Source organism: Podarcis liolepis, assembly GCF_965112155.1.
Source record: "Podarcis liolepis genome assembly, chromosome: 10".
NCBI lineage: Eukaryota > Metazoa > Chordata > Lepidosauria > Squamata > Lacertidae > Podarcis > Podarcis liolepis.
Window position 1 is genome coordinate 9,133,447 of NC_139562.1, and position 19,088 is coordinate 9,152,534.

At 45.1% G+C, this 19,088-nt stretch overlaps 1 protein-coding gene and 1 long non-coding RNA gene across 7 annotated transcripts in view; one reads left to right on the forward strand and one right to left on the reverse strand.

Annotated features, from left to right (window-relative positions):
- LOC310686991 (endonuclease domain-containing 1 protein-like) overlaps positions 1–10,896 on the forward strand; it is a 152,296-nt gene extending 141,400 nt beyond the window's left edge. For 5 of the 6 annotated variants that reach the window (XM_083461590.1, XM_083461591.1, XM_083461589.1 and 2 more), the window contains one exon: positions 10,140–10,896. In XM_083461590.1, the coding sequence (XP_083317716.1) occupies positions 10,140–10,664 (525 nt within the window). In that variant the 3' untranslated portion in view covers positions 10,665–10,896. Of the gene's footprint in view, positions 1–7,297; positions 8,976–10,139 lie in introns of all 6 variants that reach the window. The other variant, XM_083461588.1, reaches the window with a different exon arrangement.
- Positions 10,897–15,667: 4,771 nt separating this feature from the next.
- Positions 15,668–18,120, reverse strand: LOC310687096. Its single transcript, XR_014516215.1, has 2 exons — positions 17,526–18,120; positions 15,668–15,792 (listed from the first exon to the last, which is right to left on the reverse strand). It is a non-coding gene; the product is annotated as an uncharacterized lncRNA (long non-coding RNA).
- Between the last annotated feature and the right edge of the window lie 968 nt (positions 18,121–19,088).

A 19,088-nucleotide genomic window follows, 5' to 3' on the forward strand; every position in this document is an offset into this window, starting at 1 on the left:
GGAGAGTCCACCAGCTTCCACAGGAGTCTATTCCACTGTCCAACAGCTCTTGCTGCCAGAAAGTTCTTCCTGATATTTGGTCGGAATCTGCTTTCTTGTAATTTGAAGTCATGGGTTCGAGTCCTGCCCTCCAGGAGCAGGAGAAAACAAGCTTGTTCCACGTGACAGCCCTCAAGGTATCTGAAGATGGCTATCGTATCTCCTCTCCGTCTCCTCCAGGCTAAACATGCCCAGCTCCTTCAACCGTTCCTCATAAGGCTTGGTTCCCAAGCCCTGGATCACCTTGGTTGTCCTCTGCACACATCCCAGAGGATTTTGGACCGCCCGCCCCTGCTGCTAGAAGATCCTTTGATCTGGTGCTACCAAGGAATTAATGTGCAAAAAATGTGCTCTACCGCTGAGCTATGTTCTCACCCCAACAAGTGCACATGCAGCTAAAATCTTTGAGGATGTGCTGCCCTCTGGTGTTGCTTTTGCATGCAGCAGCCAAGTCTTTAAGAAGGGTCCATATTCCGCCAGGGTCTCCACCCCAACAGAACTTCTGTATACATAAGCACGGATCCAGACACCCACACCAGTTTAGGGCAATCATCTACAGTTCCCAACCAGCTGACTCGCTGTCGTTTTATGCTCCTAAACGCCCCCTAAAACCACTGTCACATTCATGTGAAACGTTCGATTTGTTTTCTTTTTAAAAAATTATTTTTATTAGCAATTTCAACATAACAAATTATCAAACCATATAATCACATACATTATTTTTTCCCTACCCCCACCAAAGACTTTCCTCAGCTCCTCTGATTTCTCAGCACATATTATTCTCTGCGTAGCTGTCAACATTTCCCTTTTTTTTTTTTAAGGGAACTTCCCTTATTCCGAATAGGATTCCTCACAAGAAAAGGGAAAGGTTGACAGCTGTGATTCTCTGCATGTTATAAAATTTTACATATCCTTACATTATCTATCTAGCATCAACCAATAAATTTGTGTATGTTTATTCAAAACCTGCCAAGGAGTCCAGTTCATTTTGTTGTCCTTTTAAATAATTTGTAAAAAAGCTCCCATTCTTCCTTAAAACCACAGTTGTCCATGTCCCGCAATTTATATGTCAGTTTAGCCTACTTTGCATAACTCACCAGTTTTTCTTGCCACGTTTGATTTGTTTTCAATACGAAGCCAGCGTGGTGTCATGGTTAGAGTGCTTGATTGGGACGGGGGGGGGGGGAGAGAAGGGTTCGAATTCCCACTCAGCCATGGAGTTCACTGAGTGTGACTTTGGGCCAGTTACTGCCTCTTTGAAGGTGACCCGGAAACTGCAATTAATCCAGAATGCGGCAGCTAGACTGGTGACTGGGAGTGGCCGCCGGGACCACATAACACCGGTCCTGAAAGACCTACATTGGCTCCCAGTACGTTTCCGAGCACAATTCAAAGTGTTGGTGCTGACCTTTAAAGCCCTAAACGGCCTCGGTCCTGTATACCTGAAGAAGCGTCTCCACCCCCCATCATTCAGCCCGGACACTGAGATCCAGCGCCGAGGGCCTTCTGGTGGTTCCCTCATTGCGAGAAGTGAGGCTACAGGGAACCAGACAGAGGGCCTTCTCGGTAGTGGCGCCCGCCCTGTGGAACGCCCTCCCATCAGATGTCAAAGAGATAAATAATTACCTGACATTCAGAAGACATCTTAAGGCAGCCCTGTTCAGGGAAGTTTTTAATATGTAACGCTGTACTGTTTTTAACACTGATTGGGAGCCGCGCCCAGAGTGGCTGGGGAAACTCAGCCAGATGGGCGGGGTATAAATAATAAATTATTATTATTATTATTATTATTATTATTATTATTATTATTAAGTCTCACCTCCCTCACCTTGGGTACCTTGTACAAAAAGGTGGGATATAAGTGCAACAGAAAGATAGATATAGATCTGTACTGTCTGTGGGTCTTCAGGGTTTTAGGTAGACATGGAATTGTAGATTTAGAAGGGACCCAAGGGTCATCTAGTCCAACCCCCCATGGTGCAGGAATATCAGCTAAGGCATCTGTGAAAGGGGGCCATCAAAGTTGTGCTTAAAAACTTGCAATGAAGGAAATGTTTCAAAAGGACTAGAGCAAATTTATATTATATATGAAAGAATATTGTAAACATCTGAAAACGTTTGTAGCTTTGAGATGAAATGTTTTGTAATGACAATATAAGGAACTGATTTACATTTAATAAGAGGAAGTATAAAAATAAGAGAGAAGGTAAAAAGGTGGCTATAGAAATGCTAAGAAGGTAAATATGTACGGAAGTCAGAAAGAGGGGCGGGAGGAGGTTAATGCTCGGATAGAGCGATGTTTGAGCTTATTGATTTATGTATGGATATTGTGATTACAAAAAATTGAAAATGTAATAAAACATTTTTTTTAAAAAACTTGCAATGAAGGAGGGAAACCTCCCAAGGGAAATCTCAGGTTTGCAAATAACAACAACAATATTATTTATACCCCACCCATCTGGCCGGGTTTCCCAGCCACTCTGGGTGGCTCCCAACATAATGATTGTATTAATAATAAAAAAGTGACAAAACATCAAACATTAAAAGCTTCCCTAAACAGGGCTGCCTTCAGATAGTTGTTTATTGCCTTGACATCTGGTGGGAGGGCGTTCCACAGGGCGGGCGCCACCACCAAGAAGGCCCTCTGCCTGGTTCCCTGTAGCTTTGCTTCTCGCAGTGAGGGAACCGCCAGAAGGCCCTCAGAGGTGGACCTCAGTTTTGGGACTGAACGATGGGGGTGGAGATGCTACTTCAGGTATGTGGTCCCCAGCTCTCCCTGTCTGGCCCTCAGCTCATTAAACACAGAGCACATCTTCTGTCTCGGCACATTCCTCCTACAAACACATACGTCCTCCCTAGGCTCTGTCGCTTCTGGCAGAGTAACCGACTGTTTCAAAAAGCACAGAAAGCAAAACAGACAAAATGTACCTTGCACAAAATAGCAACTGTGGTGTTTTTTTCCTCCATCTAAAAGCAGCAACCTGACATGTTGTCAATTGCTGTGTTGTTGTTGTGGGTAAGCGACAGCCTTTGAGCACAAGAGGGCGCCCAAGCTCCATGAAATAAAGATATTTGGAATTATACTGTTTGAACAAGCTGAAGATTTATTTTTGGTGCTTTTGCTTTAATCCTCCTCCACCCGACAAAGCAAAAGCCAAGTGCCCTTGTGAGTGAATGCTGGGAGCAGATATTACTGCTATTTTTGAGTGATTCATAAATAGGTTGCTTGCCTGCTATTGCTCTGTCCGCCTCAGTCCATGTATGTCTGTGTGGTGTGTCAGGTTTAAACTGAGTTAAATAAATATTCCCTCTTCCCGGGAAAATATAATTCTGGTTGCATTCATTCCATACATTCAAAGCACTAGGATATCACTTTAAGCAGTCGTGGGTTCCCGCAAAGAATCCTGGGAGATGTAGTTTATTAAGGGTGCTGGGAGTTGTTAGGGTGCATCAGAGAGCTACAATTCCCAGAGTTGCCTCTCTGGGAATTGTAACTTTGTGAGGGGAAGGGGGCGTCCATTAATCTGGGTCCACCCCAGATGTCCCATTAAATGCACCTTTGATTTTTAATATGCAGATTTTTTTAAAGGCAAATGGTGTAATAATATCCTATTCCTAATTTGTTTTAACTGTTTTTAAAACTGAATTTTAAGTTGCTGAGCCCACCTTGGGACCTGCTGGGGTAAAGCAAGTCATACTACTACTATATGTAGTATAAACACCGACAACTGGGAAACACTGGCCTGCGAGTGCTCCAGGTGGAGAACAGCCTTTACCAAAGGTGTCATGGGCTTTGAAGACACTCGAACTCAGGACGCAAGGGAGAAACGTGCTAAGAGGAAGGCACACTTGGCAAATCCACACTGTGATCAACTCCCGCCTGGAAACCAATGTCCCCACTGTGGAAGGACGTGTGGATCCAGAACTGGCCTCCACAGTCACTTACGGACTCATTGTTAAGACCGTGTTTATTGAAGACAATCTTACTTGGCTATGAGGGATCGCCAAAGAAGAGAAGACTACTACTATAGCAATGAGGAAAAAGTAAAAGGCCATTCACAGGGAAACCAAAATGCTTGTTTACAAAGCTATTGTACTACCAACCTTACTGCATGCTTGTGACACATGGACCACTTATAAACGCCATCTCCAACTCCACGAAAGATTCCATCACTGGTGTCTGGAAAAATTTACAAATCACTTGGGAAGACAGGCAGCCTAATAGCAGTGTACTGGAAGAAGCAAAGATCACCAGTGTCAATGATTCTTCAACATCAGCTTCGTTGGACTGTTCATGTTGTTCGGATGCCTGATTATCGTCTTCCAAAGCAACTACTCTATTGCAAACTTAAAAATGGAAAGCGTAATGCTGGTGGTCAACAAAAGAGGTTTAAAGACTCTCTCAAGGCAAATCTAAAAAAATGTAGTATAAACACCCACAACTCGGAAACACTGGCCTGCGAGTGCTCCAGCTGGAGAACAGCCTTTTACCAAAGATGTCATGGGCTTTGAAGACACTTGAACTCAGGACAGAAGAAACATACTAAGAAGAAAGCATGCTTGGCAAATCCACACCATGATCAACTCCCGCCCAGAAACCAATGTCCCCACTGTGGGAGGACGTGTGGATCCAGAATTGGCCGCCACAGTCACTTACAGACCCACTGTTATGACCATGTTCATGGAAGACAATCTTACGAGTGCTCGCCAAAGAATAGAGCTAATAATGCGGTGCTCAGATTGCTGAACTAGGACTTGGGAACCTGGGTTCGAATCCTCACTCATCCATGAAGCTCGCTGGCTGACCTCTCAGCCAAAAGTACCTCACAGGGCTGTTGTGGAGATTGCTTTACTTATTGAGTTTACTTATATGCCGCTTTTCCACAATGAGCTGTACCCAAAGCAGCTTTCTGCAAAATTTCAAGATGTCCAAATACAAATATACAAAATGCACAGCAGGCCACTACATTAAAAAATCAGAAATTTGACAAACACAGAATAAATTCAATATTGGAGGGGGTAGAGGCGGAACTAGGCTTAACTACCTAAATTCAAAGCAAAACAAAATAAGAGAGGGAGAACCTGAGATCCTGGGAAGAAAAAGTTGGGATATAAATGCAATAAAGAAAGAAGAAAGGCAAGGGAAAGGGGAACTACAGAGAGAGTAAATCTTGTTAATTATCAGCCCTGCAGCTGATACACTTTGCATTTAAAAAGAAAAAAAGCCTGTGTTGTAAATGCAAAGGGACATCAGAATCACATTTGGCCCTGAGCTAGCAGGAATAGTGACCTGACTCAGGATTAGAGAGTCTTTCAAAATGTTAAATCATTGGCACTGAGGCTGAGCAAGGAACCAGGCTCCCAGTGCAGTCTTTATTCAGGAGACACCCCATTGAGTTAAATGGGCTTACTGCTGGGCAAGGTGGTCAAGGATATTGCAGCCTGAAACATATTTTAATTGGTTAGCTATGCTACAAAAGGTTGCTGCCATTGTAAGGGGGGTTAGAGGCATCCCAGGCAACCTTCCCAAATATTTCCAAGTGTTTTGGATCTCCGGTTCCCATCAGCTGCACCCAGTATGCTCATACAGTGGTGCCTCGCAAGAAGAAATTAATCCGTTCCGCAAGTCTCTTCGTCTAGCGGTTTTTTCGTCTTGCGAAGCAACCCTATTAGCGGTTTAGGGGCTATTAAAGGCTTAGCGGCTATTAAAGGCTTAGCGGATTAGCGGCGAAAAGGCTATTAGCGGCTTAGCGGCTTAGAAAAAGGGGGGGGGCGAAAAAAAATCGGAACACTTGCAAGATGTTGTCGTCTTGCAAAGCAAGCCCATAGGGAAAATCGTCTTGCGAAGCAGCTCAAAAACGGAAAACCCTTTCGTCTAGCGGGTTTTCCGTCTTGTGAGGCATTCGTCTGCGGGGCACCACTATACTGGATGGGACTGGAAGCAAATCAAGCTGGGGATGGCTGAAAAACAGCTTACAAAATCTCCCGTCACAGAATGCACATGCCCACACTAAAATGATACAAAAGTACACATCTGTAGTGCTATCTGTAGCTGCACTGGCTCTCGGTGGAGTACAGGATCAGGTTTGAGGTGCTGGTTTTAACCTTTAAAGCCCTATACGGCCTAGGACCCTCGCACCTACGGGACCGCCTCTCCTGGTATGTCCCACGGAGGACCTTACGGTCTTCAAATAAAAACATCTTGGAGATCCAGGGCCACAGGGAGGTTAGACTGGCCTCAACCAGAGCCAGGGCTTTTTCGGCTGTGGCTCCAATCTGGTGGAACGCTCTGTCACAAGAGACTAGGGCCCTGCAGGACTTGACATCTTTCCGCAGGGCCTTTGGCCAGGACATAGCCTGACCCTCTCCTTTGGTAATCCTCATAGAAATCTAGCCCAGTGGTTGCCATTAATTTGACTTTAAAATGAATTGATTTTAGAATGCTGTGTTACTTTTACTGTTGTTAGCCACTCTGAGCCCGGCTTCCGCTGGGGAGGGCAGGATATAAATAAATTATTATTATTATTATTATTTATTATGATTGCAGAGATCAGGGCAATGGACTAGACTAGCCTTGGCTCTGGTCCAGTGGCGAGAGAGAGAGACTTTTTGAGCCTCCAGATTCTCTCCTACAAATCTCCCCAAAATTTTTAACATTCACACACACAAGACTGGAAATAGGCCAGAGGAAAATATTATTTGGAATTGCAAACCTATTGTATTGTACAACTGGGCAGCGTAAATTGATTTTTCATGCCCTTACTTACAGCCCAAAGACAGAGATTGATGCATTGGAAAGATAAATCTATGGCTTCTTTTTGGTCAATGGATTTTGAGATATGACAACACTCGCAACTTATGGACAGATCGCTTAAAAGTGTAGACTTTTTCTGGACAAGTATAATGACATTTGGACCGTGTTTACAAAAAATATAGTAGGTTATGAACATATATGTATTTGGATAATAATAACATTTATATGCTTATATCCTAGGCAATGGTATTGAAGTTGTTTGCATATAAAATGATACACTGTAATATATATTTTCTTCTTCATCCGCTTTTTATTTCTACTTTATTTTGTTCAATTAAACCAGGCATGGCCAAAGTTGGCCCTCCAGCTGTTTTGGGACTACAACTCCCATCATCCCTAGCTAACAGGACCAGTGGTCATCGATGATGGGAGTTGTAGTCCCAAAACAGCTGGACCACCAAGTTTGGCCATGCCTGAATTAAACTATTCTCAATTTACAGAAAGGCTGGAAATAGGACTGGATGCAATGGGAGGGGAAACAGACTGCGGCCAGAAAATCTCCTCCAGTGAACTTCAGAGGCAGCAACTGATCTAGCTGGAACTTCATGCAAAACAACCTTCCTTTCTGCTTGGGGGCATGCTAGAGGCAGGCTTCTCTACCCCAGAGGCATCCGACACTCCCAAAGATTTGAAATTCACCACAAGCAAAATGAAAAACCACTCTGTTGACGTGACAGATACACATAAAAATCAGGATCGGCTGCTGCTCTGTGTCAAAGAACTGCAGCTGTTAACAGCAGTCTGAACACCTGTCTACTGAAGAAGGAGATGTCTTATCGGTTTGTTGTTGTTTAGTCGTTTAGTCGTGTCTGCCTCTTTGTGACCCCATGGAGCAGAGCACGCCAGGCACTCCTGTCTTCCACTGCCTCCCACAGTTTGGTCAAACTCATGTTAATAGCTTCGAGAACACTGTCCAACCATCTCGTCTTCTGTCGTCCCCTTCTCCTTGTGCCTTCCATCTTTCCCAACATCAGGGTCTTTTCCAGGGAGTCTTCTCTTCTCATGAGGTGGCCAAAGTCTTGGAGCCTCAGCTTCAGGATCTGTCCTTCCAGTGAGCACTCAGGGCTGATTTCCTTCAGAATGGAGAGCTTTGATCTTCTTGCAGTCCATGGGACTCTCAAGAGTCTCCTCCAGCACCAGAATTCAAAAGCATCCATTCTTCGGCGATCAGCCTTCTTTATGGTCCAGCTCTCACTTCCATACATCACTACTGGGAAAGTCTTATTGGTAGGTAAGCTAAAGAAACTCAAACTAATTTTATTGGGCATGTTTAGCCTGGAGAAAAGAAGACAGGTGATGTGATAGCTGAAGGACTGCCACATGGAGGATGGAGCAAGCTGGTTTTCTGCTGCTCCAGAGAGGACAGAAACCAATATATTCAAATTACAAGACAGGAGATTCCAACTAAATATATGAAGTTATTTCTGGTGCCTGCTATAGTGATTTCGAAATTCATTAGAAGCAGACCACGTTAACAGCAAACACATTACATATCTTTCCCCCCTTCCTGTGCCTTATCAATACCTCTGGTGTGCAAATTCAAACAGGGATTTGTATTCTCACGTTCCTCCGGCTTGAATTGCAAATTGTGTGTAAGCTCAGAGAGGGAGTGACTGATGTTCCTTATCAGATTCATGGCTCCCTTTGCATTTTTGATAACCCTGCACCAACCCACCCCCGTTTCTCCGCCACATCTGACATTTTCACACACACACAAAAACCCCTGGGACAAATTCTTGCTGACCTCTTTATAAGATCCCGACAGTGACCACCTCTAGCATTGCTTCTGATACCTCTAAGTTTCGGACGGTATCTATAGAACGATAAAAACAGCTTAGCAATGTTGCTGCCTTTCCTCCTCTATGGGGCTGCACATTGTCTCACAGCCGCAAAGGGAGAGGTGGTCCAGGATTTTAAAAACTGCCTCGAGTTCTTCTTGGACAAGATGCCCCCCGGAGAGTCTCTGACGCCACCCAGAGAAGCCAAGATCTGCCAGTTCTATAGGAACGCCTATCGCTTTGCCACAATGTACGACCGGGAGAAGCGGATTCCCATCTACTCCGCTTACAAATGCAAACCTGGGAAGGGACACAGATATCAAGGATGGATGATAGAGCCACAGGTAAGGGGACTTCTCACCTGCCCAATCCAAAAGGACCTTCCGGTTTGCCACCTGTTTTCTGCTTAAATCTGTTTCTTTGCCGCCAGGCTTAAGTGGACAACGAAGATAAACATTTTCTGCGGTAATTAGCTGGGAATCTGTTCCAGTTCTTTACCTGATTTTATTATAAGTGTTATAAACTTGTTTGATACACTTTATGAAATTGTGGTATACAACCGTTTTTATAAACAAATACATTTGTGCTTATTAGGTTGTGTCCAACTAGCTTTTACACAAAGAGTAGACCCATTAAAATGAACAAACCTTCCTTAATCATTGCGAGAAGCAGAGTTACAGGGAACCAGGCAGAGGGCCTTCTCGGAAGTGGCACCCTCCCTGTGGAATGCCCTCCCATCAGATGTCAAAGAGATAAACAACTATCTGACTTTTAGAAGACATCTGAAGGCAGCCCTGTATCAGGAAGTTTGATATTTTACTATGTTTTATATATGCTGTAAGCTGCCCAGAGTGGCAGGGGCAACCCAGTCAGATGGCTGGGGCATAAATAATAAAATTATTATTATTATGCATGGTCATTGATTTCAATAGGTCAACTCTGAGTAAAAGTTAAATGTGCAACCTATCATCACTGCTTTCTGCACAATTCTCAGAGTGGCTTAGCAACCAATCCCTCTTCCCAGTGGGCTCTGGGAATTGTAGCTTTGGGAGGGGGTATTGGGGGGTCTCCTTAAGACTCTCAGCACCTTTAACAAACTAAAGTTCCCAGAAATCTTTGCAGGAAATCAAGACTGTCCAAGTGACACGATAGTGCTGTATGGCGTGGATGTAGCCTCAGTCTCAAAGGTTTGGTTAATAATAATAATAATAATAATAATAATAATAATAATTTATTATTTATACCCCGCCCATCTGGCTGAGTTTCCCCAGCCACTCTGGGCGGCTCCCAATCAAGTATTAAAAACAATACAGCATTAAATGTTAAAAACTTCCCTGAACAGGGCTACCTTCAGATGTCTTTTAAAGATAGGATAGCTACTTATTTCCTTCACATCTGGAGGGAGGGTGTTCCACAGGGTGGGCGCCACTACCGAGAAGGCCCTCTGCCTGGTTCCACTGCATGTCTGAGCAGGGAGCAGTTGACACATTTTCCTTGCTGTTTTTCAGCTCGTAGATCCGACTTTGGGGAAGGGCATGGAAGACGAGCGTGAAACCAACGTCGCCGCCGCGGGGATTAAGAAGAGCCAGGCCACTTTTGACGATTATGCGCAGGCCGTAAGCATTGAAAAGGGGCACTTGAACCCAGTGAGCCACCAACCGGACGAGGACAGCAGAGCAGCCACTTCCACTTTGACCAATATCGTGCCCCAGTATAGCAAGCTCAACGAAGGTGCCTGGGCCGAGCACGAGAGCCTCCTCAAGAAAGAAGCCCAGGCTTGCCATGATATGTACGTCCTCGTGGGAGCTGTGCCCGGGGATGAGTATATCTCGGACCTCAGGGTCAATAAGCCCAGCCACATCTGGTCGGCAGCTTGCTGTGTTCTTGATAACCAGCACAGAAAATCCTGGGCTGCCCTTGCAAAAAACAGTGAGAATGAAGTCAAGGAATACAGCTTGGAGACCCTCCAGAAAATCCTAGCTGAACTTTATGGGAAGAAGAAAGTGGATCTTTTCAATGGTTCCTGTAACTAGTGTGCAGCTGGTTGCGGGGAGAGCTGGTTTTATCCCCAAGATAGAGGAAGGATGTATAAAATTCATCTCCCAACCAGAGATGCTCACAAAGTCCTCTCACTGCCAATTCTGTTCACAGGTTGTGAAGTTCTTAAAAGAAATTGGTGGTGAATTGAGATGTTTTATTTTTTCAGATCTCTTTTTTCAAAAGGTGTACGCATATCTTATTAAATAAAATGAAAACTATGTCGTGTTTCTAGGTGGTAGAAGTTTTATTGTTGTTATCAACATTGCGCTCTATAAATTCTGCCCATCTTGCAACACAATCCTATGTTTGGTTACTCAGAAGAAACTGCTGTTGTATTTGATGGGATTTACTTGTCCAGCCAGGGACGCGGGTGGCGCTGTGGGTAAAACCTCAGCGCCTAGGACTTGCCGTGGTCGGCAGTTCGAATCCCAGAGCCTGCCAACCTAGCAGTTCGAAAGCACCCCTGGGTGCAAGTAGATAAATAGGGACCGCTTTATAGTGGGAAGGTAAAAGGCGTTCCGTGTGCTGCGCTGGCTTGCCAGATGCAGCTTGTCATGCTGGCCACGTGACCCGGAAGTGTCTGCAGACAGCGCTGGCTCCCGGCCTATAGAGTGAGATGAGCGCACAACCCTAGAGTCTGGCAAGACTGGCCCGTACAGGCAGGGGTACCTTTACCTTTACCTTTACTTACTTGTCCAGCCATTGGAAAACATCAGTATTCAGCAAGAATGGTTGGTTAGACACAAAATCTGGGACATGGCTTTTTCTGAACATTTAGTTTGTCAGTACAGTGCTACCTCGGGTTACATACTTAATTCGTTCCGGAGGTCCGTTCTTAACCTGAAACTGTTCTTAACCTGAAGCACCACTTTAGCTAATGGGGCCTCCCGCTGCTGCCGCACTGCCAAAGAACAAATCCTGTTCTCATCCTGAAGCAAAGGTCTTAACCTGAGGTACTATTTCTGGGTTAGTGGAGTCTGTAACCTGAAGCGTATGTAACCCGAGGTACCACTGTACTGTGTGCTTAGGGGAACTGCTAAGAAAGAGCAATTTGAAAGTGTAAGGGAGACGTTCTTGTTATACCTAAACAGGAAAGGGACTTTGATATATATGTGACCCTGGTGGCTTTATAGAGAGGTTATATGCAGGTTTCACCCTTTTAGTTTCCCCTGGCAAAATGTTCTCTTAAATACTATAAGGACACCAATGACGCAACACTTTTTTGATGCAAATCTCTTCATTTAATGAGGCTGATATGTCTGTCTTATGTACCCCAAATATTCTTCTTTTGTTAACATGATTTTCTCCCCCTTGGGTTTGTATTAACACATTTAAAATCCAATTTAAAATATTCAAAAAATAAAACAATAAAGCAGAAAAAATCCCCACACAAACGCACTATTATTGTGTCATAGAATTGTAGAGTTGGAAGGGCCCCTTCCATCAAGTCCAACCCCCCTGCAATGCATAAATCTCAACACACAAGTCCCCCATCCAATTTGAAACCACCCCAGACCCTGCTTAGGTTTGCTAAACGTGCTGCACCACAGCTGCGAGATACACCGGCGGTAAAACACCAGTCTGGAGAGGCCCATAAACCAAGCTCCTTCGGGTACAGCACTAAATGGCAACTCAGCAAGAGGTGCTTATATTTTTTAAGGCAGCAGCAGCAGCCAAATAAATTGCTCCATATCATCAGTAGCTGGCAAGCGAATTACTACAAAGGAATTTGTGTTGCGAGGGGTCGATTTTGTGCAAGCTCACTGTGTTTAGTTAGTTTCGACCTCTGTTCGCTTCCCTTGCGCTTCCTCAGGACTATTCATACTCCTTCACTGGATCCCCTGCCCAGGGACCGAAGGATCTGGCCAGCTCCTGAATGAGCTCATCCGTAATTGGCCACCCCCAGGCTTTAAAGAAAGGACCCAGGTCCTTCTTCACTTCTGTAGAGAAGCGTATTGCCCACTGATTCATCTTGAAGGTGTTGTCATTTGACATGGAGGTTATCTTTTGGTACTCTGCGAAGATGCGGATGTAGGGGTCCCAGCCAAAGGCCTCCTGCAACTAAAAAATATATACATATATATTCAGTCCCTTTCCTAAGGACTTAAGAACAATTTCCATGCTGCATTTCCTGTCTCTCTGCAGAGTAGCAGTTTTCACCATTTACATAGTTCCCATGGCTTCTCCCCACTCCTACTGTTGAGAACAAATGAGACCAGCAAAAAAAGAGCTCAGGATGAAGCCTGAGAGTAGCCAGGATTTCTGTTGGGGGGGGTCAGGTCTTTTGTTAGGGGGGCAGCTGCCCCTCCCTGTCCCCTCCTCTTGGCTGCACCCATGGGGTGATGTGCAGTTCTTTGGGATCCTAAACACCCAACTGCATTCCCACTCTTTTCCCTCCCTTTCCTAAAACACACACAATCCACAGCATTTTTGTGACCACTCAGGACTCATCCTGACTTTGTTTCTATGCACAAGTCAACACTTTAAGGCTCTCCCCACAACCCCCCCCCCCCCAATTTTTTGGCGTGGATGTAGCCTCAGTCTCAAAGGTTTGGATAATAATAATAATAATAATAATAATAATAATAATAATAATAATAATAATAATTTATTTATACCCCGCCCATCTGGCTGAGTTTCCCCAGCCACTCTGGGCAGCTCCCAATCAAATATTAAAAACAATACAGCATTAAATGTTAAAAACCTCCCTGAACAGGGCTGCCTTCAGATGTCTTTTAAAGATAGGATAGCTACTTATTTCCTTCACATCTGAAGGGAGGGTGTTCCACAGGGTGGGCGCCACCACCGAGAAGGCCCTCTGTCTGGTTCCACTGCATGTCTGAGCAGGGAGCAGTTGACATATTTTCCTTGCTGTTTTTCAGCTCGTAGATCCGACTTTGGGGAAGGGCATGGAAGACGAGCGTGAAACCAACGTCGCTGCCGCGGGGATTAAGAAGAGCCAGGCCACTTTTGACGATTATGCGCAGGCCGTAAGCATTGAAAAGGGGCACTTGAACCCAGTGAGCCACCAACCGGACGAAGACAGCAGAGCAGCCACTTCCACTTTGACCAATATCGTGCCCCAGTATAGCAAGCTCAACGAAGGTTCCTGGGCCGAGCACGAGAGCCTCCTCAAGAAAGAAGCCCAGGCTTGCCATGATATGTACGTCCTCGTGGGAGCTGTGCCCGGGGATGAGTATATCTCGGACCTCAGGGTCAATAAGCCCAGCCACATCTGGTCGGCAGCTTGCTGTGTTCTTGATAACCAGCACAGAAAATCTTGGGCTGCCCTAGCGAAAAACAGTGAGAATGAAGTCAAGGAATACAGCTTGGAGACCCTCCAGAAAATCCTAGCTGAACTTTATGGGAAGAAGAAAGTGGATCTTTTCAATGGTTCCTGTAACTAGTGTGCAGCTGATTGCGGAGAGAGCTAGTTTTATCCCCAAGATAGAGGAAGGATGTATAAAATTCATCTCCCAACCAGAGATGCCCACAATGTCCTCTCACTGCCAATTCTGTTCACAGGTTGTGAAGTTCTTAAAAGAAATTGGTGGTGAATTGAGATGTTTTATTTTTTCAGATCTCTTTTTTCAAAAGCTGTACGCATATCTTATTAAATAAAATGAAAACTATGTCGTGTTTCTAGGTGGTAGAAGTTTTATTGTTGTTATCAACATTGCGCTCTATAAATTCTGCCCATCTTGCAACACAATCCTATGTTTGGTTACTCAGAAGAAACTGCTGTTGTATTTGATGGGGTTTACTTGTCCAGCCATTGGAAAACATCAGTATTCAGCAAGAATGGTTGGTTAGACACAAAATCTGGGACATGGCTTTTTCTGAACATTTAGTTTGTCAGTACAGTGCTACCTCGGGTTACGTACTTAATTCGTTCCGGAGGTCTGTTCCTAACCTGAAGCACCACTTTAGCTAATGGGGCCTCCCGCTGCTGCCGCGCTGCCAAAGCACAATTCCTGTTCTCATCCTGAAGCAAAGGTCTTAACCTGAGGTACTATTTCTGGGTTAGTGGAGTCTGTAACCTGAAGCGTATGTAACCCGAGGTACCACTGTACTGTGTGCTCAGGGGAACTGCTAAGAAAAAGCAATTTGAAAGTATAAGGGAGACTTTCCTGTTATACCTAAATAGGAAAGGGACTTTGATATATATGTGACCCTGGTGGCTTTATAAAGAGGTTATATGCAGGTTTCACCCTTTTAGTTTTCCATGGCAGAATGTGCTCTTAAATGCTACAAGGACACCAATGACAATACTTTTTTGAAGTAAATCTCTTCATTTAATGAGGCTGATATGTCTGTCTTATGTACCCCAAATATTCTTCTTTCGTTAACATGATTTTCTCCCCCTTGGGTTTGTATTAACACATTTAAAATCCAATTTAAAATATTCAAAAAATAAAACAATAAAGCAGAAAAAATCCCCACACAAACGCACTATTATTGTGTCATAGAATCATAGAATTGTAGAATTGGAAGGGACCCTTCCATCAAGTCCAACCCCCCCCCCCTGCAATGCATAAATCTCAACACGCAAGTCCCCCATCCAATTTGAAACCACCCCAGACCCTGCTTAGCTTTGCTAAACGTGCTGCACCACAGCTGCGGGATACACCAGTGGTAAAACACCAGTCTGGAGAGGCCCAGAAACCAGACTCCTTCGGGTACAGCACTAAATGGCAACTCAGCAAGAGGTGATTATATTTTTTAAGGCAGCAGCAGCAGCCAAATAAATTGCTCCATATCATCAGTAGCTGGCAAGCGAATTACTACAAAGGAATTTGTGTTGCGAGGGGTCGATTTTGTGCAAGATCACTGTGTTTAGTCCGTTTCGACCTCTGTTCGCTTCACTTGGCTTCCTCAGGACTATTCATACTCCTTCATTGGATCCCCTGCCCAGGGACCGAAGGATCTGGCCAGCTCCTGAATGAGCTCATCTGTAATCGGCCACCCCCAGGCTTTAAAGAAAGGGCCCAGGTCCACTTCTGTAGAGAAGCGTATTGCCCACTGATTCATCTTGAAGGTGTTGTCCTTTGAGATGGAGGTTATCTTTTGGTACTCTGCGAAGATGCGGATGTAGGGGTCCCAGCCAAAGGACTCCTGCAACTGAAGAAATATCTTCATCAAACCTTTTATTGGCATCACATACAACATCCAAAACAACCAATACAGAATTACCACTGGGGAAGTGGTGAAGATATATATATATATACACACAAACACACACACACACACAGTGGTACCTCGGGTTACATACGCTTCAGGTTACAGACTCCGCTAACCCAGAAATAGTACCTCGGGTCAAGAACTTTGCTTCAGGATGAGAACAGAAATCACACGGTGGCAGCAGGAGGCCCCATTAGCTGAAGTGGTACCTCAGGTTAAGAACAGTTTCAGGTTAAGGACGGACCTCCGGAATGAATTAAGTACTTAACCCAAGGTACCACTGTGTGTGTGTATGTGTGTATGTGTGTGTGTGTGTGTGTGTGTGTGTATGTATATTCAGTTCCTTTCCTAAGGACTTAAGAACAATTTCCGTGCTGCATTCCCTGTCTCTCTGCAGGCTTATGCTACCAAAAAGAGTAGCAGTTTTCACCATTTCACCAGAGCCAGGGCTTTTTCGGCTGTGGCCCCGATCTGGTGGAACGCTGTCACAAGAGACTAGGGCCCTGCGGGACTTGACATCTTTCCGCAGGGCCTGCAAGACAGAGCTGTTCCACCAGGCCTTTGGCCAAGGCACAGTCTGACCCCCTCCTTCGGTAATCCTCACAGAACTCTAGCCCAATGGTTGCCATTAATTTGATTCTGAATTGATTTTAGAATGTACAGTGGTGCCTCGCAAGACGAAATTAATCCGTTCCGCGAGTCTCTTCATCTTGTGGTTTTTTCGTCTTGCGAAGCACGGCTATTAGCGGCTTAGTGGCTATTAGCGGCTTTAAGAAAAAGGAAACAAACTCGCAAGAACTCGCAAGACGTTTCGTCTTGCGAAGCAAGCCCATAGGGAAATTCGTCTTGCGGAACGACTCAAAAAACGGAAAACCCTTTCGTCTAGCGAGTTTTTCGTCTTGCGAGGCATTTGTCTTGCGAGGTACCACTGTATTTCAATTATTTGATTGTGATTTTATGTAAACTGTGTTACGTTTACTGTTGTTAGCCGCTCTGAGCCCGGCTTTGGCTGGGGAGGGCGGGATATAAATAAATTATTATTGTTGTTGTTGCTGTTGTTGTTGTTGTTCCCATGGCTTCTCCCCACTCCTACTGTTGAGAACAAATGAGACCAGCAAAAAAGGGCTCAGGATGAAGCCTAAGAGTAGCCAGGATTTCTGGGAGGGGGGGGGTCAGGTCCTTTGTTAGAGGGGCAGCTGCCCCTCCCTGTCCCCTCCCCTTAGCTGCACCTATGGTATGATGTGCAGTTCTTTGGGATCCCAAACACCCAACTGCATTCCCACTCTTTTTCCGGTATTCCTCCTTTCCCTACAAAAAAAACAAAAAACAAAACAAAAAAAAACAAACCACAGCATTTTGTGACCACTCAGGACTCATCCTGACTTTGTTTCTATGCACAGGTCAGCACTTTAAGACTCTCCCCTCCCCCCCCAAAAACCCAGTTTTTTACCACTACAAATAACACTACTGCTCCTTCCCGCCGGAGCGGTACCTATTTATCTACTTGCACTTTGACTTGCTTTCGAACTGCTAGGTTGGCAGGAGCAGGGACCGAGCAACGGGAGCTCACCCCATCGCGGGGATTTGAACCGCCGACCTTCTGATCGGCAAGTCCTAGGCTCTGTGGTTTAACCCACAGCGCCACCCAAGTCCCAGGGCAGCCGCTTATTTACCTGTAAGTAGGGTTCCAGCGCAGTCCATGCTGTGAAGTCCTTCAGCTGAGCTCCACCTTGAATATAGTCCTTCACCCTCTTCTTCCTCACATTGGGGTCAAGATCCAGGTGGGCTTTCTCTCTTGGGATTTCCAGCACAGTTTCATTGACATAGGTGGACCAGAGATAGCAGGTGGCATCTGTAGTATGGGGTGGGAAATCCCACCCACTCCTCTGCTGGTTGTGACCCAGCTCCCGGAGAGCATCCCAGGCCCCCTCAGTGTACATTTGCATATTGGTGATCTTCACTGACTGGCGCCCAGTCACTGACACAGTCACATCAGACATGATTGGATAGCCGGCATGCATCCCACCTGCTGGGAGATTTGGGGGCAAGAGAGGCTCATAAGACAGACTCGTTCTTCCCCACAGAAGCGGAATAAATTCATTGTGGAGAAATCACATACGTGCACCCCAAAGACTTTAAAATAGATTGTATCGCCGTGGTTTATGTACACATTGTATTTTAAAATCTTTACTGTATTTTTTGCTCTATAAGACTCACTTTTCCCCTCCTAAAAAGGGGGAAAGTGTGTGCGTCTTATGGTGCGAATGCAGGCTGCGCAGCTATCCCAGAAGCCAGAACAGCAAGAGGGATTTCTGCTTTCACTGCGCAGCGATCCCTCTTGCTGTTCTGGCTTCTGTGATTCAGAATATTTTTTTTCTTGTTTTCCTCCTCCAAAAACTAGGTGCGTCTTGCTGCTCGCTTTTGCAGAGTCTTTTAAGAATAAAAGCAGAAAGTACTCTGCAAGGATACTCTTCTCGTGGACTCTTTTATGCCGACAAGGGTCCGAGGACCAGGCTGAGGCGACAAAGGGAGGTCAGAACCTTTTTTTTTTTTACGAACACTGACAAGATTTTCCTCTTGGGGATGACAACAACGGAGGTCCCCCGAAAACAAAAAACTATACGCCAATGCCACAGCTACAACCTTACTGGCACAAAGGTGGAGAACAAGTCTAGTACCCACCAAAGAGGAATGGCAGTGCAAAATGTTCGAATATGGTGAACTGGCTTGTCCGACGAACAGGATAAGAGAAAATGAAGATAGGGAATACAAGGAGGAATTGATGTTTACTGAATATTTTAAGAACCATATAAACAAATACATAGCTTCGCAGGTCTCGAGTAAATCCAGCCGAGTTGAAATAGGTAACAAATTGAATGATTAAAAAATGATTAAAAAGATGTGGATTATGCAGAGCAGCAGAAAAACAAAAAGCGTTGCTGTTTGTTGTTTTGAAATAAAGTCCGTATTTAACTTGGTTTTACACCGGTCTCATGGAGTCAGGTTCTGTTCATCTGCCACCAGTGAAAAATCCCCCTCTAACAGGTTATGGGCCCAGTCCTGAGTGGGCAGAGACAGTGTGTGGAAAAGAACCCAGAGACTGGAAGCAACTCAGCGTTTCTCAAGCAGCTGGCTGTGTGAAGGCGTCGGCAGGGAGTGTCTGTTTGAGACCAGGAGCCGAACAATGCTTCAAGCCACGTGTGAGTAAAGACTGAGTGGAAAGCTGAAAGCTGGGT